Source organism: Ochotona princeps, chromosome 2 (assembly GCF_030435755.1).
Source record: "Ochotona princeps isolate mOchPri1 chromosome 2, mOchPri1.hap1, whole genome shotgun sequence".
NCBI lineage: Eukaryota > Metazoa > Chordata > Mammalia > Lagomorpha > Ochotonidae > Ochotona > Ochotona princeps.
Genome location: NC_080833.1, coordinates 9,704,977 through 9,723,885, shown reverse-complemented (window position 1 = coordinate 9,723,885; position 18,909 = coordinate 9,704,977). Strand labels below are relative to the sequence as shown.

The 18,909-nt window shown below is 51.1% G+C and overlaps 1 protein-coding gene across 3 annotated transcripts in view; it reads right to left on the bottom strand.

Annotated features, from left to right (window-relative positions):
- Positions 1 to 16,633, bottom strand: part of PLEKHM2 (pleckstrin homology and RUN domain containing M2) — a 41,974-nt gene extending 25,341 nt beyond the window's left edge. For 2 of the 3 annotated variants that reach the window (XM_058675595.1, XM_058675599.1), the window contains exon 1: positions 16,349 to 16,631. In XM_058675595.1, coding sequence (XP_058531578.1) covers positions 16,349 to 16,408 — 60 coding nt within the window. In that variant the 5' untranslated portion in view covers positions 16,409 to 16,631. Of the gene's footprint in view, positions 1 to 16,348 lie in introns of all 3 variants that reach the window. The other variant, XR_009246905.1, reaches the window with a different exon arrangement.
- Positions 16,634 to 18,909: the final 2,276 nt, after the last annotated feature.

The following is an 18,909-nucleotide window of genomic DNA, read 5'->3' as shown; positions in this document are numbered from 1 at the left end:
AAATTCCCTTTTAGTATGTTCAAGGAAGAAAAATTCAGTCCACTGGGTTTTAAAACATGCGAATTAAAAGCCCCCAGTGGAGGTGAGCTGTTTGTTCCACATACCCACTCCTCGGGGGACAGCACCACGGAGAAGAGCCACCGTGCTTCCTCCGAGGAGGTGGTCCAGACTAGCCACGTGTCCACGCTGGCCTCTCTCCAGGGGTGAGGAGGTGTGCTGTGTGCTTAACGGAAGCCACAGGAGCTACAAGAGATTTCCCCACTTCTGGGGAGAAACTCATGCTGCTGCTCAGACTGTCAGTGGTTCTGAGGGTGTCTCCTTGTCCATGCAGCTTTGGGGTAGAGCTGGAGAGTTCCAGTCAAGGCTTTGGAGCAGGGCGTGTGCTTTGCTTAGTCCGCCTGTCTCCTGTGCCGGGAGGAAGGGCCCACCAGCAGAGCCAGAACCATGTGATCTAAGATGTGACAGACGCTGTGTGGAGTGAAACTTCAACATTCTGGCTCATTCCCGGTTTGTGGACTCCTGCTCTGCAACCCTGAGCAGAGGTGGCAAGAAGTGCAGTCTTGTGACAGGCTGGGATAGGGAGCCCTCTGCTACCCAAAGCTTAGCAGTGACCCCTTGAGGGTCAGGTAGTTCAATAAGTTACTCTGTTCTCACACAGCGGTCTACAAACCCTTGCTCTCAAAAGCGTACATTCTGGTTACAGAGAAATGAAAGGCAGTTACATAACATGGCACAAGAGAGTGACTAGACACTATTTACAAAAACAAGGAAGGGTGTGGGGAATCTGCTAGAAACAGCTCAGAGAAGAGCTGCCTGAGGAAGAGGCCACTGTGCTCCGAGGCAAGAGGAGTGGCAGGTGCAAGTGTCCTGGGGCAGCAACCACATCACAATGCGGAGACTGGCACAGTTGGGATTCGCAGTGTGGTCGGTGGAGTGACAGCCACGATTCAGACCACATACAGCCACACGGGCCATGGGAGGACTTTGACGGGAAGTTACTGAACTGGCAGAAAACAAGCAAATAACACCGCACTATAAAGGCCACAGGCTGCTAGGGCTGCTGTGTGGTGTGCATACTGGCTGAGGAAGGCCATGGTGGATGCCAAGGAAGCAACCAGCAGTGGAGAGGCAGTGGGGAGGGGCTGGACTCAGGAGGTGAAGGAGCTCAGGGATTTGCCACTGGATCAGGCGTGGAACCCAAGACATTCTTCTCTCCCGGGAACCAGGCAGCTTGACCCAATTGTTCCCTTCATGCTTACTGTAAAACTGTCAGAGATAAAGCTTTTTTGGCCCCATGCATTCTCAAATTCCAAATCCTTAAATTGAGTTTTCAAATGTCTCAATTTCCACTGCCAGGGTCTTAGTCAACCTCCAGGTAACATCACCCCAGCCATGCCTGTAAATTCTGGCCTAGAATACTTCCACTGGGCCTGGTGTTATGGTTCAGTGGCTAAATCCTTGCCTTGCAAGTGCTGGGATCCCATGTGGGTGCCAGTTTGTGTCCTGGCTGCTCCACTCCCTTCCAGCTCCCTGCTTGTGGACTGGGAAAGCAACAGAGGATGGCTCAAAGCCTTGGGAGCCCGCACCCACCTAGGAGACCTGCAGGAAGCTCCTGGCTCTTGGCCTTGGAACAGCTCAGCTCTGGTATTGTGGCCACTTGGGGAGTGAATCAGCAGACAGAAGATCTTTTGCTCTCCTCTCTGGAAATTTGCTTTTCCAATATAAATAAATAAATGTTTAAAAAACAAAACAAAACCACTTCTGTTGAGATATTCCTATAAGCCAATGCTCAGTCCCTCCCTGTGGGATACGAGATATTATGAAAGACCTCCAAACCATTCCCCTCCTGCCTGCCCCACTCATGTCCTCAAGAGAAGTTACAAAAAGAGATATTGATTTATCTCTGATGAAATGGGGGAAAAGAAACAGTCATGTTCTCTCTGCCCACCGCTGCCATGTGATGCAGGATCCTGGACAAAGCTGGCTGGAGACAGGTCCAGAGCTAACTATCTCCTCAGCCCCTGGCCTTGCAGCTTCAGACCCAGACACCTGAGCCTATGTCAGGACAGGATGTGTCCCTCTCACTACACTCTGAACCCTTCCGGAAATTCCTGGGCTTAAGGGTCTTCGCCCACCCAACTATTCCACTCTCAGCCATCCCCAGCCCCAACTCCGGGATCTGGTAATCACGTTGCAGGCCTCTTGCCATGCACAGGTGTTGGAGATCAGTCAAATCTGTACTAATGGGCCTGCTGCGATGGCCTAGCCGCTAAAGTCCTCGCCTTGCATGCGCCCCGGGATCCCATATGCGCGTCAGTTTGAATACTAGCAGCCCCGCTTCCCATCCAGCTCCCTGCTTGTGGCCTGGGAAAGCAGTGGAGGATGGCCCAAGGCCTTGGGACACTGCAGCCATGTGAAAGACCCAGAAGAAGCTCCTGGCTCCTGGCTTCGGATCGGCACAGCTCCAACTGTTGTGCTCACTTGAGGAGTGGATCATTGGACGGAAGATCTTCTTCCTTTCTGTCTCTCCTCCTCTCTGTATATCTGACTTTGCAGTAAAAATAAACAAATCCCCCATCAGATGTCCAAGACAGCTGCAGTGCAGGCAGAGGTCAGGACAAGCAGCCTTTGGATGGCATTTGCAGCAGCTGTGTGAACGGATGAGCTCATGGTGGGTGCAGGAGAGGAGCTTCTCCATGCTGACTGCTGGGGTTCCCAAGTCAGACACATGGCAGTCTGAGGAAAATAATACCAGACCCTTTCCCATGACAATTATATCAAAAACTCTAGAGGGTGGCCTAGGGCTCAGTATTTCACTTGAAATGCTAGTAACACTATACCTGGCCTGGGTTGAGGATCACTGCTTCACACTGCACAGAGAAGGAAGTTTCCCAAGGGAGGGAAGCGTTGGCTCACTGCGGTCATGGCAGACAAGTCTAACAGGGAGATGCTGGACTTTGATGAAGGCAGCTCGGGTAAAGGGTAGGGACACAGCCTGACAGCACAAGTTCATGTAGCTCTCTTGCTTCAAACTATTTTAAAAATGACATATGGGCCAGTGCTATGGCATGGCACATTAACCTGCCACCTGCAGTGTTGACATTCTGTATCAGCACCACCTCAATTCCTGGCCACTCCACTTCTCCCTGCTAATGCGCCTGAGAAAGCAGCAGAGGATGGCCCAATTGCTTGGGGCCCTGCATCCATGTGGGAGACACAGAGGAAGTCACTGGCTCCTGGCTTCAGCCGGCCTAACCCTGGCCGCTGTAGCCATTTGGGGAATGAAACAATGGACAGAAGACCTCTTTCTAGCTCTGTTTTTCAAACCAGAAACCTTTAAAAAATAGTAATAGATAAAAATGACACAGATGAGGCAATGAAAACTTGGAAACGTATCAGGTATTTCAAGATTTTAAGGAAATGTTACTAAGCTATGACAGGGGCCCGTGCTGTGGTGCAGCGGGTCATGCTACCATTGACAACACAAGCATCCCATATCAGAATGCCAGTTTGAGTCCTGGCTGCCGCGCTTCTGTGCCAGCTTCCTGCTGACTGCATCTGGGAAGGCACCAAGATGGCCCCAGGGTGTGGGCCTCTGCCGCCTCTGTGGGAGCTCTTGGCTTCAGCATGGCCCAGCTTTTGTGGTCATTTGGGAACGAATGAAAAGACATAGGATCCCTCTTCGGGCTCTCCCTCTCTCCCTACCTTTCAAACGAATAGATTTTTTTTTAATGAGTGTGATAGGGTACTAAGATTTTTTTTTTAGAAAAATATTCAGATTTATTGTGAAGACACATTTACAGAGAGAAGAAGATAGAGAAAGATCTTCTGTCTGCTGGTTCACCAAAGGCTGTAACTGCCAGAGCTGAGCTGAGCTGAAGCCAGGAGCCAGGGGCTTCTTTTGTATCTCCCACGCACCTGCAGGGTCCCAAGGCTTTGGGCCATTCTCTGCTGCTTTCCCAGGCCACAGGCAGGGAGCTGGATGGTCAGTAGAGCAGCCAGGACATAAACCAACAACTGTATGGGATCCCGGCGCTTATAACCATCGCACAGGCTCCAATATTAGAACTCTTACGTGAAAAAATTCTCACCTTCAAGCAATATATGTGGAACTATTTTTGGATGTCTAGGAATCTGCTTCAAGTCCTGGAGGGACGGATGAGCAGAGTGCATGAGCTGGTCAGAGCTGTGCCTGGACTTCAGTGTGCCATTCTCCCTATTTCTGGTCAGTGTGGGAGCAGGAATGTGCAGATGGAGAGAAGGGAAAACTGGAGGGATGAAAGGATGGAAGAATGAAAGGGAGAGAGAAGAACAGGAGCTAACCAACACAAAAACTCCTCTAACAAGCTTTGCCAAAGGGTGGCAGGAAACCAGCAGTGCAGGGCAGGACGGTCCTTGAGCAGGCTTGTCTCAACAGGAAGGCTGCCCAGCAGAGCCCACAGGCAGGTGGCTGGTAGGTTTGACTGTGGAAGGATGGAACAGAACGTTGTTCTCCCTGGGAGAAAAGGAGAACGAAGAGAGATGAATTCCTAGAGTGATTTTGTTGTTGTTGTTGTTGTTAGAGACTTGGTTTCCATGGAATCCATGACTGTCACGGTGCTGTCTCAAAGCTGTGTCCCCGACAGCCCCCCAGCTGGCAAGAAGAGCTCCTCTTTGCTCTGGGTGCACTTGGGAACCAGGAGTGGGGGGCGCTGGCTTGGCTCATCTTGGGGTATCTCAAACTCAAGAGCACAGTGCTCCAGTGTGCTCCCAAGTGCTCCAGCAAGCCCGGCTGTCACAAGACTGCACCGACCTCGTGATTTCAGGGAAACGTGGGTGGCACAACAGAGCAAGCCAGAAATGCCAGACTCGAGAGCATTTTAATTCGGGCCAGCTCTACTCTGCTCGGCTGTCTTGCCTTTCTATTTTAGACACACAACCACAAAACAATTTGCAGTGCTACGGTTAGCACACAGAAAATCTCCCAGTCTGGCCCCTCATGGGTAGTGCAGAGAAGTTGTGAAAGATCATAAAATGGCCAGATGAAGAAAGACAACAAGTGTCTTTTTCCTCCCTGAACAATTAAGTCTGCCAGGAGGCTGTGAGATTCCCCGGATGGGCAGACAAGCGACCCAGGGTCCAGCGCTGTCACCACCCGACAGGCTGTCCTGGGGAGGACAACGAGGGTCAGACGTCTATATTTAGAGACCTAGAAAACAAAAATCTCTGCTCCAATGACATCACGGGAGCCTGCGAGGCTTGACACGGGCTGCTAGGCTGCACACACACCTGCTCCAACTGCCTGACCACTGCGGGCTCACTCCTGAGCCAGCCCATGCTCCCTCCCTCCCTGGGCACCTGCAGAGGGCACAGGAAGCATTCAGCTGGCACCACCTGGGGTATCACTCTCTTCTGCCCAGGAAGAAAATTGCCAGGTTATTGCAGCCTCCCAGTTGGCTCCGCGGGGACCAAACACGGAAGACAGAATACATGGACAGCCTCAGCAGCTGACCCTTCAGGGGTGGAAATCTAAATGCAGAAAGACCTCAGCTCAAAGAAGGGTGACCTGTCATTTCCTCTCAAATTACCTCTTTAAAATAATCTAACTAACGATAGCTACGACGAACTGGGTCTAACTCAACCTCAGAGTCCGACTGCCCTGTGGGGTCCTCTCAGCCCCCTCGGCCTCAGGGTTGCCCCTCACCTGCTGCTGCAGGGCACTGGGAGCGGGGGAGGTCTCATGCCAAGTGAGGCAGTGCTGCCTGCCCTGCGTTTCTGGAGTTCCATTTATAGCACAGAGACTGAGCAAGCTGCACAAGGCAGATCCTCGGGGGAAAGGTGGCATGAAGTCATGCGACACTGGTTTTTCTTTTTTTAATATGTTATTTTACTTGAAACTCGGACTTATAGGGAGGAAGAGGCAGAGACTTTCCATTTGCTGGTTCACTCCCTAAATGGTTCCCATGACCAGAACTGGGCCAGTCTGAAATTGGAAGTCAGGAGCTGCTTCAGGTCTCCCACATGGGAGCAGGGGCCTAACACTTGAGCCATCTTCTACGACTTTCCCAGGCCAGCAGCAGGGAGCTGAATCAGAAGTGGAGCAGCCAGGGCTAGAACCAGTGCCCACAGTGCCCACTGTAGGCAGAGGATTATTTTGATACACCATCATGCCAGCCCATACACACGATATTATTTACACATGACCCTTACCTTAGGATGGGCTCATGTCCTGATAACCCTACTGTCACCAGAAAATATTACAAGTCAAAAATGCATCTGACACTCCTGACCTAACCAACTCCAGCACACTGGAGTGCTGGTATTCACCTTGCAGCCTTCTTGCAATGGGGAGCTGTGCTCACTGTTTCCATACCACCAGAGGCTCACACTGCATGTCGCTGGCTCCCGACAAGGTGCACATTCAAAAGCCAAGGGTCGTTTCTATGGAGTGTGTGCTATTTTTTTCACCATTGTAAAGTTAAAAAAAAAAAAATTAAGACCAGGGCTGAAATCATGATGTAGTAGGTTAAACCCCTGCTTGTGATGCCAGCATCCCATACAGGCACCAGTTCAAATCGTGCCTGCTCCACTTTCGGTCCAGTTTCCTGCTAGTGTGCCTGGGAAAGCAGAAGATGGCCTAAGTCCTGTGTCGTGGGAACCCCAGAAAAGGCCCATGGCTATTAGCTTCACCTGGCCCAGCAGCCATTTGGGGAACGAATCAATGGATGAAAGATCAGTTTTTCTCTCCAATGTTGCCTTTCAAATACACGAATGAGGGACTGGTGCAGTAGCCTAGTGGCTAAAGTCCTCACCTTGCACATGCCGGGATCCCATATGGGCACTGGCTCTAATTCTAGCAGCCTCATTTCCCCTCCAGCTCCCTGGGAAAGCAGTCGAGGACAGCCCAAAGCCTTGAGACCCAGCACCCACGTGGGAGACCCGGAAAAAACTCCTAGCTTCGGATCAGCGCAGTTCCAGCCGTTGGGCAGTGAATCATCACACGGAGGAACTTCCTTTCTGTCTCTCCTCCTCTCTGTATATATCTGACTTTCCAATAAAAATAAGTAAATCTTTAAAAAAATACATAAAGGAATAAAATCAAACTTCCTGTGTTACTTTTGGAGTTTCAATGTCCCCAAATCTTCATGCCCTGGACTCCTCAGAAAGAGGACCCCCTGAAGAGGGTTCGTTCATACTAGTGACAGCTAAAGAAGGCTGGTGTGCTTAGAAGTTCCAATTGTCCCTTTAGGGAAGCTTCTAGAAAAACCTGCCCACTTTGATCTTGGCCCAGCAATCCGCAGAGACACTCAAGACTTTTGTGGGGATGGTCAGTGCTCAGCACCCATCGCCTCAGAAACAAAGAAAGGCAGGCAGGCGGGAGCTTGAAATCTTGGCAAAGCTTGACAGCTATAACGCTTGATTTACATGTCAAGGAATAGCAACTCCATTGCCAACAGCATTTCTATGGAGACTCTGCACCCAAATCGAAGACCAGGTCCGATACTGGCTGGATGGAAAAACTTCAGAATTTCAGCACAGAAACCACTTGCTCACAAAGCAGTTCCCTGGGGCTTCCCATTCAGTACGATGTTCTGTACCGGAAGGCTGTGACAGCAATTAGAGAAAATCACAGAGGGAGGAGGAGAGAGGAGGAGAAGGGGGCAAAGACACAACAGAGACAGGATAGCAGTGAATAAAACTCAACACCAAACAGGCTGAAAATCAGAAAAATAATCCACGAAGCAGAAGCCCCATCTCACTGTCAGGGAGACCAAGGCCCAGGAATGTGGAGATGACTCCTGCACTCCTGGGGTGGCCCTTCCACTTCTTGCAATCCTTTTGTCTTTTCTTTCTCTCTCCCTTTTTTAAGATCTATGTTATTTTTATTGGAAAATCAGATACACAGAGAGGAGGAGAAACAGCGAGGAAGATCTTCCGTTCACTCCCCAAGTGGCCACAATGACTGGAGCTGAGCCGAACTGAAGCCAGGAGCCAGCAGCTTCCTTCTCGTCTCCCATTTGGGTGCAGGGTGCCAAAGTTTTGGGTCATTCTCAACTGCTTTTCCAGATCACAAGCAGGGAAGTGGATGGGAAGCAGCGCCACCGGGATACAAACTGGCACCCATATAGGATTCTGGCATGTGCAAGGTGAGGACTTTAGCCACTAGGCTACTGTGCTGGGCCCATAAAACATCTTGAAGACACTCAATGATAATGGATTCTAGAACTAGGTAGCCAGAGATGTTGCAAATCAGAAAACATCAGTCAAAGGACTGTCCTTCAGCAGATCTCTGCTGGGCAGCTCAGGTCCCCACAAGCAGGAGCCTGCTTCCAGGCCCACAGCATCTCTGGACCCATGTAGAATACTAGGTCTCAAAGCATAGGTGTAACTTAGGCTTTAAGCAAGTTTGGTGAAATGAATGCTTCTTTTTTAACAAAAAAAAAATACACAAAAATAATTATTTGAGAGGAAGAGATGGAGAACTTTCACCCCTAGATGGCAAAATAACCAATGTTGGTGCAGGCTGAAACGAGGAGCCAGGAGCTTCTTCCGGGTCATCCACATGGGTGACACAGGCCCAAGTACACGGACCATCTTCTACTGCTTTTCCCAAGCCACTGGCAAGGAGCTGGATTGAAAGTGGAGCATCCAGGACACACCAGCACCCATCTGGGACGCTGCAGTGGCAGGCAGTGGCTTTACTTGTTATGCCACCTTAAGTGACATTTCTTAATCATTCTTCCGCCACTAAATGCAGCTGCCCATTCTACAGCTTTCCTGCTCCAGCTCCCAGATCAGCACTGCCCGAGAGCTGGTACTGCTCTGCTTTACTGCCAGTTCTGCTGCGAAGTGCAGGGAAAAGCCAAAACAAGCAGGTGCCTTGCTCACCCAGGATCTCATTTTTCTGTGCATTCTTTGGAGTGAAGAACAATGGTGTTTGTTTGTTTTGACAAAATGTGGATTTCAAAGGCAATTGTGAGGGCATGTCTGAGCCCCCTTGTACCAGTCTCCTGCCTGAGAACATAGGGCTGGACCTCTTAGGCAGGAGCAAAGGACGGCTTTTTTGTTTTAAATTGTGTTTGCTTTCCTTTAACTTGAAAGGCAGAGACTCCAAGGTAGATGGAAAGATTTCCCAAGCACCTGTTCACTCCCCAGTGCCTACAAATAGTCAGGGCAGGGCACAACAAAGCCCGGAACTCACATCTCAGTCTGGGTCTCCCATGTGAGTGGCTGGCACCCAAACACTTGAGCCAGGAAGCAGGACAGGAAGCAGACCAGCCAGGACTCAGGGCTGCACTGCAGCAGGGATGTGGATTTCCAAGCTGGACCAGGAATCTCCTTCAAAGTCAGAGCAAAACTGGGCAAACACCAGAGACCAACAGCCTGGAAGAGCAGGCAGCGCTCAAGGCCACTCCATTCTTCTGTGCCTGGGATGGGAACAGACTGGTGTGAGCGCTGCCCGCCGCACTGGCAGCAAAAGGGAGCCCCACAGGTGTTCATTTGAAGGAGTCTCTCAAGCAAGGGGCCTTCACTGGGTCTGTGCTTGCTGCCTTTTCCTCTGCTGTCCCCATAGCATGACCTCAGCAGGAGTGCTTCCCACACCCTGCCTACCAGCAGTCACTCAAGGAACACAGCCACAAAGCACTAAAGCGTTTGAGGGACTAGGAGGCGACCTTGTCCGCTTTCAAGATCCACGCAGCACAGAGAAGTCAGACTGAAACTGGAATCTAGGCTTAGGAAACACAATAGGAATTTTCTGGGTTGCAAATTTACAACAGCGGCCTGATGCAATGGTTCAACTGACCAATCCTTCCCCTTCAAGTGCCAGGACTCCATGTGGGCTCTGGTTTCTGTTCCGGCTGCTCCACTTCCCTTTGAGCTCCCTGCCTGCGGACTGGGAAAGCAGCAGAGGATGGCGCAAAGCCTTGGGACCCTGCACCTGCTTGGGAGACCCAGAAGAAGCCCCTGCCTCTGGTTGCAGATTGGCTCAGCTCTGGCCATTGTGGCCAACTGGGGAGTGAACCAGCAGATGGAAGATCTTTCTCTGTGTCTTTCCTTTTCTCTGTAGATCTGCCTTTCCAATAAAAATAAAGAAATCTTAAAACCTCAGAATGGTTAATCAAGGATTCTGGGGGCCCTTGGGGTGCCTGTCTACCCCATAGCAGGGAAATGAATGTCTGCTGTTGCCTTTAGTTATTGAGCACCCACGTATGCCAGCCAGCACTGAGTCTGTGGAGTAGTCTGTGACAAGGCCTCTGCACCCTCATGGCTTACAGCGGAGAGTGGCGCTGATACTGCTGACGGAGGTTACAGTGGGCAGATCCCACCCAAATGGCCTCACTTCTGGAATGCAAGTCCCACGGGGGCAGGGGCTTGGCACATGCTCACTGCCGATTCTCAGTGACTACCAGAGTGCTCAGTCTGTAACACCTACTCATCTACTCAACAAAGGCTGCTAAATGAACAGTGGTGTTAAGGAGGACTGGCCCATAATTCTGACCCATGGGATGCGTCAAATGTTGTCACCTTAAGAGAGATATCATAGGGTGTCTCTCCCTCTCTCCCTTCAAGAGCCACCCTACCTCCCGGCTTTCTCTTGTATATCTGACTTTGCAATAAAAATAAATAAATCTGGGCCCAGCGGCGTGGCCTAGAGGTTAAAGTCCTCGCCTTGAATGCCCCGGGATCTCATATGGGCACCGGTTCTAATACCGGCAGCTCCACTTCCCATCCAGCTCCCTGCTTGTGGCCTGGGAAAGCAGTCGAAGACTGCCCAAAGCCTTGGGACCCTGCACCCGCGTGGGAGACCTGGAGGAAGTTCCTGGCTTCAAACTGGCACAGCACCGGCGGTTGCGGTCACTTGAGGAGTGAATCATTGGATGGAAGATCTTCCTCTCTATCTCTCCTCCTCTCTGTATATCTGACTTTGTAATAGAAAATAAGTCTTTAGGGCCTGGTACAATAGCACAGTGGTTAAAGTCCTTGCCTTGCACACACCGGGATCCCATATGGTCACCGGTTCTAATCCCAGCGGCCCCGCTTCCCATCCAGCTCCTTGCTTGTGGCCTGGGAAAGCAGTTGAGAATGGCCCAAAGCCTTGGGAGACCTGGTAGAGCTCCTGGCTCCTGGCTTCAGATTGGCTCAGTTCCAGCCATTGCAGTCACTTGGGGAGTGAATCATCAGATGGAAAATCTTCCTCTCTGTCTCTCCTCTGTGTATATCTGCCTTTCCAATAAAAATAAATAAATCTTTAAAAAACAAACAAACAAATAAATAAATAAACCGAAAGAAAGAAAGGGCAGTCGTCACTTCTCCATCACTTCTCCTGGGCCTGGGGGGCACTACTCTTGGGGTCAGGGCCCACTGTGCACACTCTGTGGCTCCAGGTGAGTGTGTCTAGGTCCCTCCCAGCCTCTATTCTACAAAGAAAAGAACAAACAAACCACCACGGTCCTGGTCAGGACACAGGTACATAGACTTATAAAATGCATGTGTAGATATTATTTTATTTAGATCTTTGTCCTGGTATCAGATCTTTAGGAATTTTCAAAGCATTAAAAACTGTTTAAAAGAGTTTTCCCATGAAACCAGAGAGAACAAAAGTATTGATCTAAACCCAACAGGTCATACAGTTCTCACATACATCTAGCCACCAGTCTGTCTCCAGGAGTGAGCTTTCTATGGACAGGCAGCTCTAGCCATCAGAAGGACTGGGAAGCTGCGAGAAAGTCCACTCCCCAGGGCCACCCTCCCTGCTGCGCTGACTGGCTAGGTTGAGAACAGCTGTAGCTCATTCACCAGCAACCCCACCCATGCCCTGACTGGGAGTCTCTTGCTGGAGGCAGGAGTGCTGACCAGAAACAGAAGCTCAAGCAGGGGCTACACTGACGGACAGAGGTCATGGGAGAGCCAGGCCAGAGAAGGTCACCACTCATCGCTTATTCTCGGGCATCATTTACTTTACTGGAATTTATTCAACTTGTCTAAAGGGAGGGAGGACAGGAAGGTGACTTACTACGTTCCTTGCTGCATACAATGCCCCGGCCTTAGGGAGACCTTCCCAGCCACCTCCTCCAAAGCGCACAGCCCTGACCACTCTCCACCCCATCACTCGGATGCCCTGAACCCTAAGGCACCCTGGAACCTCTTCTACTAGACGGTCAGTTTTATGAGGGTAGAGACCCTTTTTGTCTTGGTCACTGCCACCCGCTCAGGGTCAAGAGCTGTGAGGACACAGTGCAGGCAGGTGCTCAGCTAGCAACTGCATATGTGGACACGTGATGGGCTGTCAAGCATCCACACTCACCTCATGAACCTGACAGACACTGTCCAACCATAGCTCCGACAGAGACTGGGTTACTGTGGGCCCTGCAGAACCAACATGTCTGCAACTGACGCCCACTAGCCTAGCTTGCTGAAGACGTTCTATGTGCACATGTGAGTCCATATATGAACTCAATTCAGCCTGCTGCCTACTTCTGTAAGTAAAGGAAGCATTCCTGGAACACAGCCACACCCACAAACCTGTGGCTGCTTTTGAGCCACAAGAACAGAACTGAGTACTTTTAACAAAGATCACAGTACCTGAAAATACTTACCACCTGACTTTTTGAGAAAGTTGGCTATGCCCTGAGTGTTAAGAACCCAAGCAGTGTAGTGTAAGATGCTCATTAGGGGACCGGCGTGGTAGCCTAGCGGCTAAAATTCTCACCTTGCACATGCCAGAATCCCATATGGGTGCTGGTTCTAATCCTGGCAGACCCACTTCCCATCCAGCTCCCTGCCTGTGACCTGGGAAAGCAGTTGAGAGTGGCCCAAAGCCTTGAGACCCTGCACCGGCATGGCAACCCGGAAGAGGCCCCTGGCTTCAGATCGGCTAAGCTCCAGTCATTGTGGCCACTTGGGGAGTGAACCATAGGACGGAAGATCTTCCTCTCTGTTTCTCCTCCTCTCTGTATATCTGACTTCCCAATAAAAATAAATAAATATTTTTAAAAAAAGATTTACTTTATTGGAAAGGCAAATTTATAAAGAAAAGAAAAGAAAAGAAAAGAAAAGAAAAGAAAAGAAAAGAAAAGAAAAGAAAAGATCTTCCATCCACTGCGGATAGTTCACTCCCAAGATGGCTACAATAGCCTGAGCTGAGCCAATCTGAAGCCAGGAGCCAGGAACTTCTTTTAGGCCTCTCACGCAGGTGCAGGGTCCCAAGGCTTTGGGTCATCTTCTCCTGCTTTCCCAGGCCATAAATAGAGAGCTGGATGGAAAGAGGAGCAGTCAGGATATGAACTGGCAACCACAGGGAATCCCGGCACTTGAAAATGAGGATTTAGCCATTGAGCCATCAAACCAGGCTCTATGTGACATTCTTAGAAAAGGAACAGTAAGATCCTATTATTGAAGTAGGATGGATAAAAAAAAAAAAAAAAAAAAAGACCACACACCCCTCAAGGCGCTGGATAACAAATTTGGGTGTGATCAATGTTGCAGGATAGAGGTAATCTTAAGACTACAGACCGTCAGCATCAACTGCCGCCTATTAGAAGCAGATATTTATTCAGAAAACCAAAGCCACTTCAGGATGCAACAGTCATACTGCATGCCTGCACGCCAGGAAAGTGGCAAACAAGCAGAAAAGTGTTGTATAACAACATTCAGGCAGGGAGGCACCTGACCAGTCATCAGGTGAGGATGAAGAAGTGAACAATTACTCCTGCCACCAACCAACAGCAACAAAGCCACCATTTATTAAGACAGGGTTGGGCACTACACTAAGCACTATGTATCCAAACTTCCCGAGTGGAGCAGGAGTGTGATGCAGCATTAACATGCCACTTGAGGGGCAGGCGTTGTGGTACAGCACGTTAAGCCACCACCTGCAATGTGGTTCTCATATGGGTGTCAGTTTATGTCCTGGCTGCTCCACTTGCAATCCAGCAGCCTGCTAATATATTTCGGAAAGCAACAGAGAGTGGAACTAGCTTTATCCCTGCATTAGGATGAGGAAGTGGCGGTACAGTGACATTAACCAACTTGCCCAAGGTCACAGGCCCTTCATTGCCAGGCTAGGCGCGTCACAAGCAGCTGGTTTGAAGCATGATCTTGGTTATGCCTTTGGTTGTAACGCACACGGGGTTGGCGTTCCAGTTTTTGGTGTGTCAATAAAATGTGCCTGTCCCAACACATACGTTTATAAGCATCCTAAAAACCACAGCCACCTCTTTCACGGATGACAGCCTGAAGCCCAGTGAAGCTGTCTTTAACCATCCCTGCTCACATCCGTGACAGAGTGCCCACGTCTCTAAAGGAGACAGTCTCCTCTGGGGACTCTCCACTGATGTGTTGGAGATTCAAAGACCAAACACTCAGCCTATCTAAAGTCACCATCAGCCCAAATCAGATTAGAAAGGTCAGCAATCTCCCCTCGACTTCCATTACGAAAAGACACACTACCTGCTCACGCCACACTGCGTGAATAAGCAGGAACAACACCCCACGGCACGGTGGAGCTCAGGAAAGCTGGAACACCACAATTCCTATCAGAGCTCTGTAATGCCATGTTTTTCGTGTGCTTTTAGGGAAACTTTTTAGTAAAAACATTTTGGGTCAGAGCTAGTGTTGTGGTATCAAGGATACCTTCGAGACCAATATCCCATTTGGGCAGCAGTTCCGGTACCAGCTGCTCCACTTAATCCAGTTCCCTGCTAAGGCGCCTGGGAAAGTGGCAGAGAATGAGCCAGGTGCTTGGGTCCCTGCACCCACACGGGAGATCCAGAAGAAGCTCCTGGCTTCCCTTTGGCCCAGCCTTAGCCTTCATGACCATTTGGGGCGTGAACCAGCAGACAGAAAATCTCTCGCTCTGTAACCCTGCCTTCCAAGTAAATAAATCTTTTTAAAAATTGGGAGTTTACTTTTCTTTTTAAGGTACAATTACCCTTTTTTTTTTTTTTTAAAGATTTATTCATTTTATTACAGCCAGATATACACAGAGGAGGAGAGACAGAGAGGAAGATCTTCCATCCGATGATTCACTCCCCAAGTGAGCCGCAACGGGCCGATGTGCGCCGATCCGATGCCGGGAACCTGGAACCTCTTCCGGGTCTCCCACGCGGGTGCAGTGTCCCAAAGCTTTGGGCCGTCCTCGACTGCTTTCCCAGGCCACAAGCAGGGAGCTGGATGGGAAGTGGAGCTGCCAGGATTAGAACCGGCGCCCATATGGGATCCCGGGGCTTTCAAGGCGAGGACTTTAGCCGCTAGACCACGCCGCCGGGCCCTACAATTACCCTTTTAAAAGGTAAAATTGCTTGCTGGTGTTACTTCTGAGGGATTTAGGTGGGAAAAAAAAATCAGTTACTTATATCTTGGCACTTCAAAAAGTTCATGAAAAATGAAATTAAAAGATGAATGTATTTTGGGCAGCACACAGACTAAATTTTATTTTGATGCAAAAATGTTTGAAATCCACGCACACAATAAGTCTTCTAAATCCACGCACACAATAAGTCTTCAAGGAAATGTCCAGCGTGAACAACTACGTTTGGATGTCAAAAGTTTTTACACCAAAATAAACATCTCTTCATTCCACATTTCCAGAACTTCTTGAACTATCTTCACACCAAGAGTGATTTAATTCTCTTTGTTTTGGTTTGATGAGGGAGTAAAGCTTCCCCCTGCCCCCGGCTCAAATTATATACCCTCCACCCCATCCCTACCCCCCAGTTTCTGACACCTCATCAGTTGTGCCAGAAATTCAAAAGCATATCCTTTCTGGGCTGGCCGTCTAGGCTTTCAGAGTATGAATTCTCTGCCTTCTGGCAGGGGGCCCCTCATTTCTACCAGGATCGGGGACAAGGACCCCGCCCCCACGGCACGGTGCCCGGGCCCTTCTACTGGCAACAGCTGCCCCAGGGCCAAGGGCAAGGTCGCTGGAGCACTGGGAGCTGGGGAAGCTGCGAGCGGCTCGCTCGGCTTTCATCCTGGCGGCGGGGAAGGAGGTTCCGCAGCCGCGCAGCAGCCGGGGTCCCCCCAGAGGCCTTCCCCGCGGCGACTGGGGTACCACGGGTCCCCTCCTTCACTCTGGGGGAAGACCGGGCCTCGAACGCCACAAGGGGAAGCTCTGAGGATGCTGACCTCAACTTTGTTCTCTAACAAGAGCTCGAGGTTGCGGCGGCTCTCACGTGAGGGACCCCGCTTTCCCTCCGGGGGCCCGAGGCTCCCGCGGCTCCACCGGCCGGGCCCGGGTCACCAAGGGGCAGGGCGGTGGCCCCCCGAGTCCCGGTGACAGAAGGGCAACGGCCCCCGAGCGAGCCGACGAACGAAGCGACAGGAGATGAAGAAGGGGCCCGGCATCGGGAAGGTCGGCGGCGCTCACCTTCTTCACCGACAACGAAATGTTCTCCAGGATGCGGTCCTTCACCTCTCGGGGCTCCATGGCGCCGCCGCCGCCGCCGCCGCCCCGCCGCCGCTTGCCGCGCCGGGGGCCGGGGGCCGCTGCCAACCGCTGCCGCCGGCCGTGCGGGGGCTCCGTCGTGCCGGCCGCGGGGCCCGGCGCCCGCCGCCCGGCCCTCGCCTCACCCCGCCCGGGCCCTCGCTCTGCCGCGGCCCGGCGGCTCCGAGCGCGGCCGGCGGGGAAGGAGGCCGCGGGCTCTGCGCCGCGGCGGCGGCGGCGGCAGGAACTGATGTCAGGCGGGGCGGCGCCAGGGCCGGCGGACCGGGTGGGACGCAGCTCCGCGCCGAACCAGGAGCCCGGCGGCCTCGAGACCCTCGCTGACCGGGCGTGGTCCTCGGGGCCCTCCGAAGAGCATACACTCGGCCCTGCTCTCCTCCCGGGCCCCCCGAACCCTGAGACTCTCACAGACCCGACCTGCTCTCCTCAGAGATCCTGGGACGCCTCAGCCCACAGATCCTGAGGACCCCTCCCCTCCGATCCCATGGCTGTGGGCACCCTGGAGACTCTGCCAGGCCTCCCCACGTTCCTGAACCCCCAACCCTGAACTTGAGGCCTCCTTCCCCTCCCCGTTCAGAGTTAGGGCGCTTCCCACCCTATTACCCTGAAACCCAGTCCCACAACTCCCCCATCTGGACCTCTAACATGTATCCTAACAATATCCAAAGTTCCTTGTTTTAGTTTCAGGCACCTCAGTTCTCAACACCGGCTTCCCAGTCCCGGGTGGTCTACATCTGGATCACCGATTCTACAGTAGCCCAAGGGATACCCTACCCTACCCCTCGAAGTGGTACAGTCGGCATGGTTTTATTTGGCTGGATATGGAGGCAAATAAACTCAGGACAAGAAAAGAGATTAACATGAGAAGCTGGGATTGCTGTGTTTGATAAATGCCTGGGGACCAAGGGCCAGAGGTGTGAAGGGCCATGATTACAGTGGTACCAGCTGGGTGCCATGCTTTAGCACTTCAGACTCAGGTAGCCTTAGGATTTTCATAGACGTGAAGAACTTCAGGAACTTCAGTTTGTCTAAAATCGTCCAGCCTGAGGTGGGAGCCCAGGGAATGAAGCAGGAAGTCTGACTACATTAACAATGACACATAACCTTTTTAGGGCCAAATGCCACTTTACGTTTTTGTAGACTGTTCTAGACTGCAACCCCATAGAGACTCAGTTTAATCCTTTATGGAAACAAGTAAAGTTCCTATAGCCACTAAACCCAGGGCATCTTCTTATTTGTACTGAGGTCGGGACAAGAAGAGCTGACAGCCTCTGTGGAGCTGAGCAGAGCGAGCAGTGGACAACAGGACGGGCCCAAGGCTGCAGGCAGGTGGACAACATGGGGAACATCACTTGGAGGGAGGAAAGACCTGGTCAGGCATCCACAGGTGTTTGTCGCAAGTAGGAGGGATAACTGGGTGATCTTGCCTTCCCTACTCCATCCTGGTTAGGGTCCCTACAGGCCCCAAGCTGCCAGGTGAGTCGATGCCCCAGGGGCCTGTGAGGAATCCGAGCAGTTCAAAGCTGAAATACCACCATACTTTGTGATTTTTTTGTCCCTGCTATAGAATAGCAAGCCTGCCTGGACATGAACTTCCTACAAATGACTATTTGTGGCTTGGGCACATGACACAAGACAGAGTCAGTGGATACTTTTAGTCCTTGGCTGTATACCTGGGGTTTACCTGTGACATAGAAAAGGAAGTGGCATCCCTGCAGTGACATTCTTATTTACATACTCCAAAGGATGGTCCCAACTTTTTACGGCACTCAAAGGAGCTGGTGGTCTCACACATTTGTGCCCAAAGTGGTGTGACTGAGAAACGTGAGCTGCATGCCAATCTTGTTGCTGAAAATCAGTTACACTCAAAATGGAAGTCCATTCATTGTTGCACAAGCGTCTGTCGGTCACATGGCAGACGCACGGGACTCTGAGTCAAAAGGCACCACAATCAAAAGCCTCCACTGCATCATGCCAGGCCCTTGGGCAATTCGCTTTGCCCAAGTTTCCAAATCAATGACTCAGGAAAAATGATTTTATTTTGTGTTTGTTTAAAAAAAAAAAAAGGACTGTCCTCCACTTAAGACTCACATGGCTAATCACCAACAGATGAGGGAAGAACTTGTGAAGAAAGGTTCTCTGGTTTCACTGTGGCTTTCCTCCTCAAAGGTTCAAGCGCTAGAGGCTTGTTTTCCAGTGTGGCCACAGGGAAGGTGGTGGCACCTTTAAGAGGTGGGGCCCAGTGTGTGGTAGCTCGACCTGATGGTCTGAGGTGGGGCCCAGGAGGTGGTTCTTAGGGTCTCTACCACCCCACCCCGCCCCCCACAGTCCTTCTGGGACCCAAAGTTAGCCGTCACTGAGTCATCTGTTAAACAAGCTTGAGACTAGGCCCTGAATCTCTCTGGCTCCCTGTCTAGTCCTGCAAATTTTTTTTTAAGATTTATTTATTTTTATTTTCAATGTATTTGTTTACTTTTAATTTATCT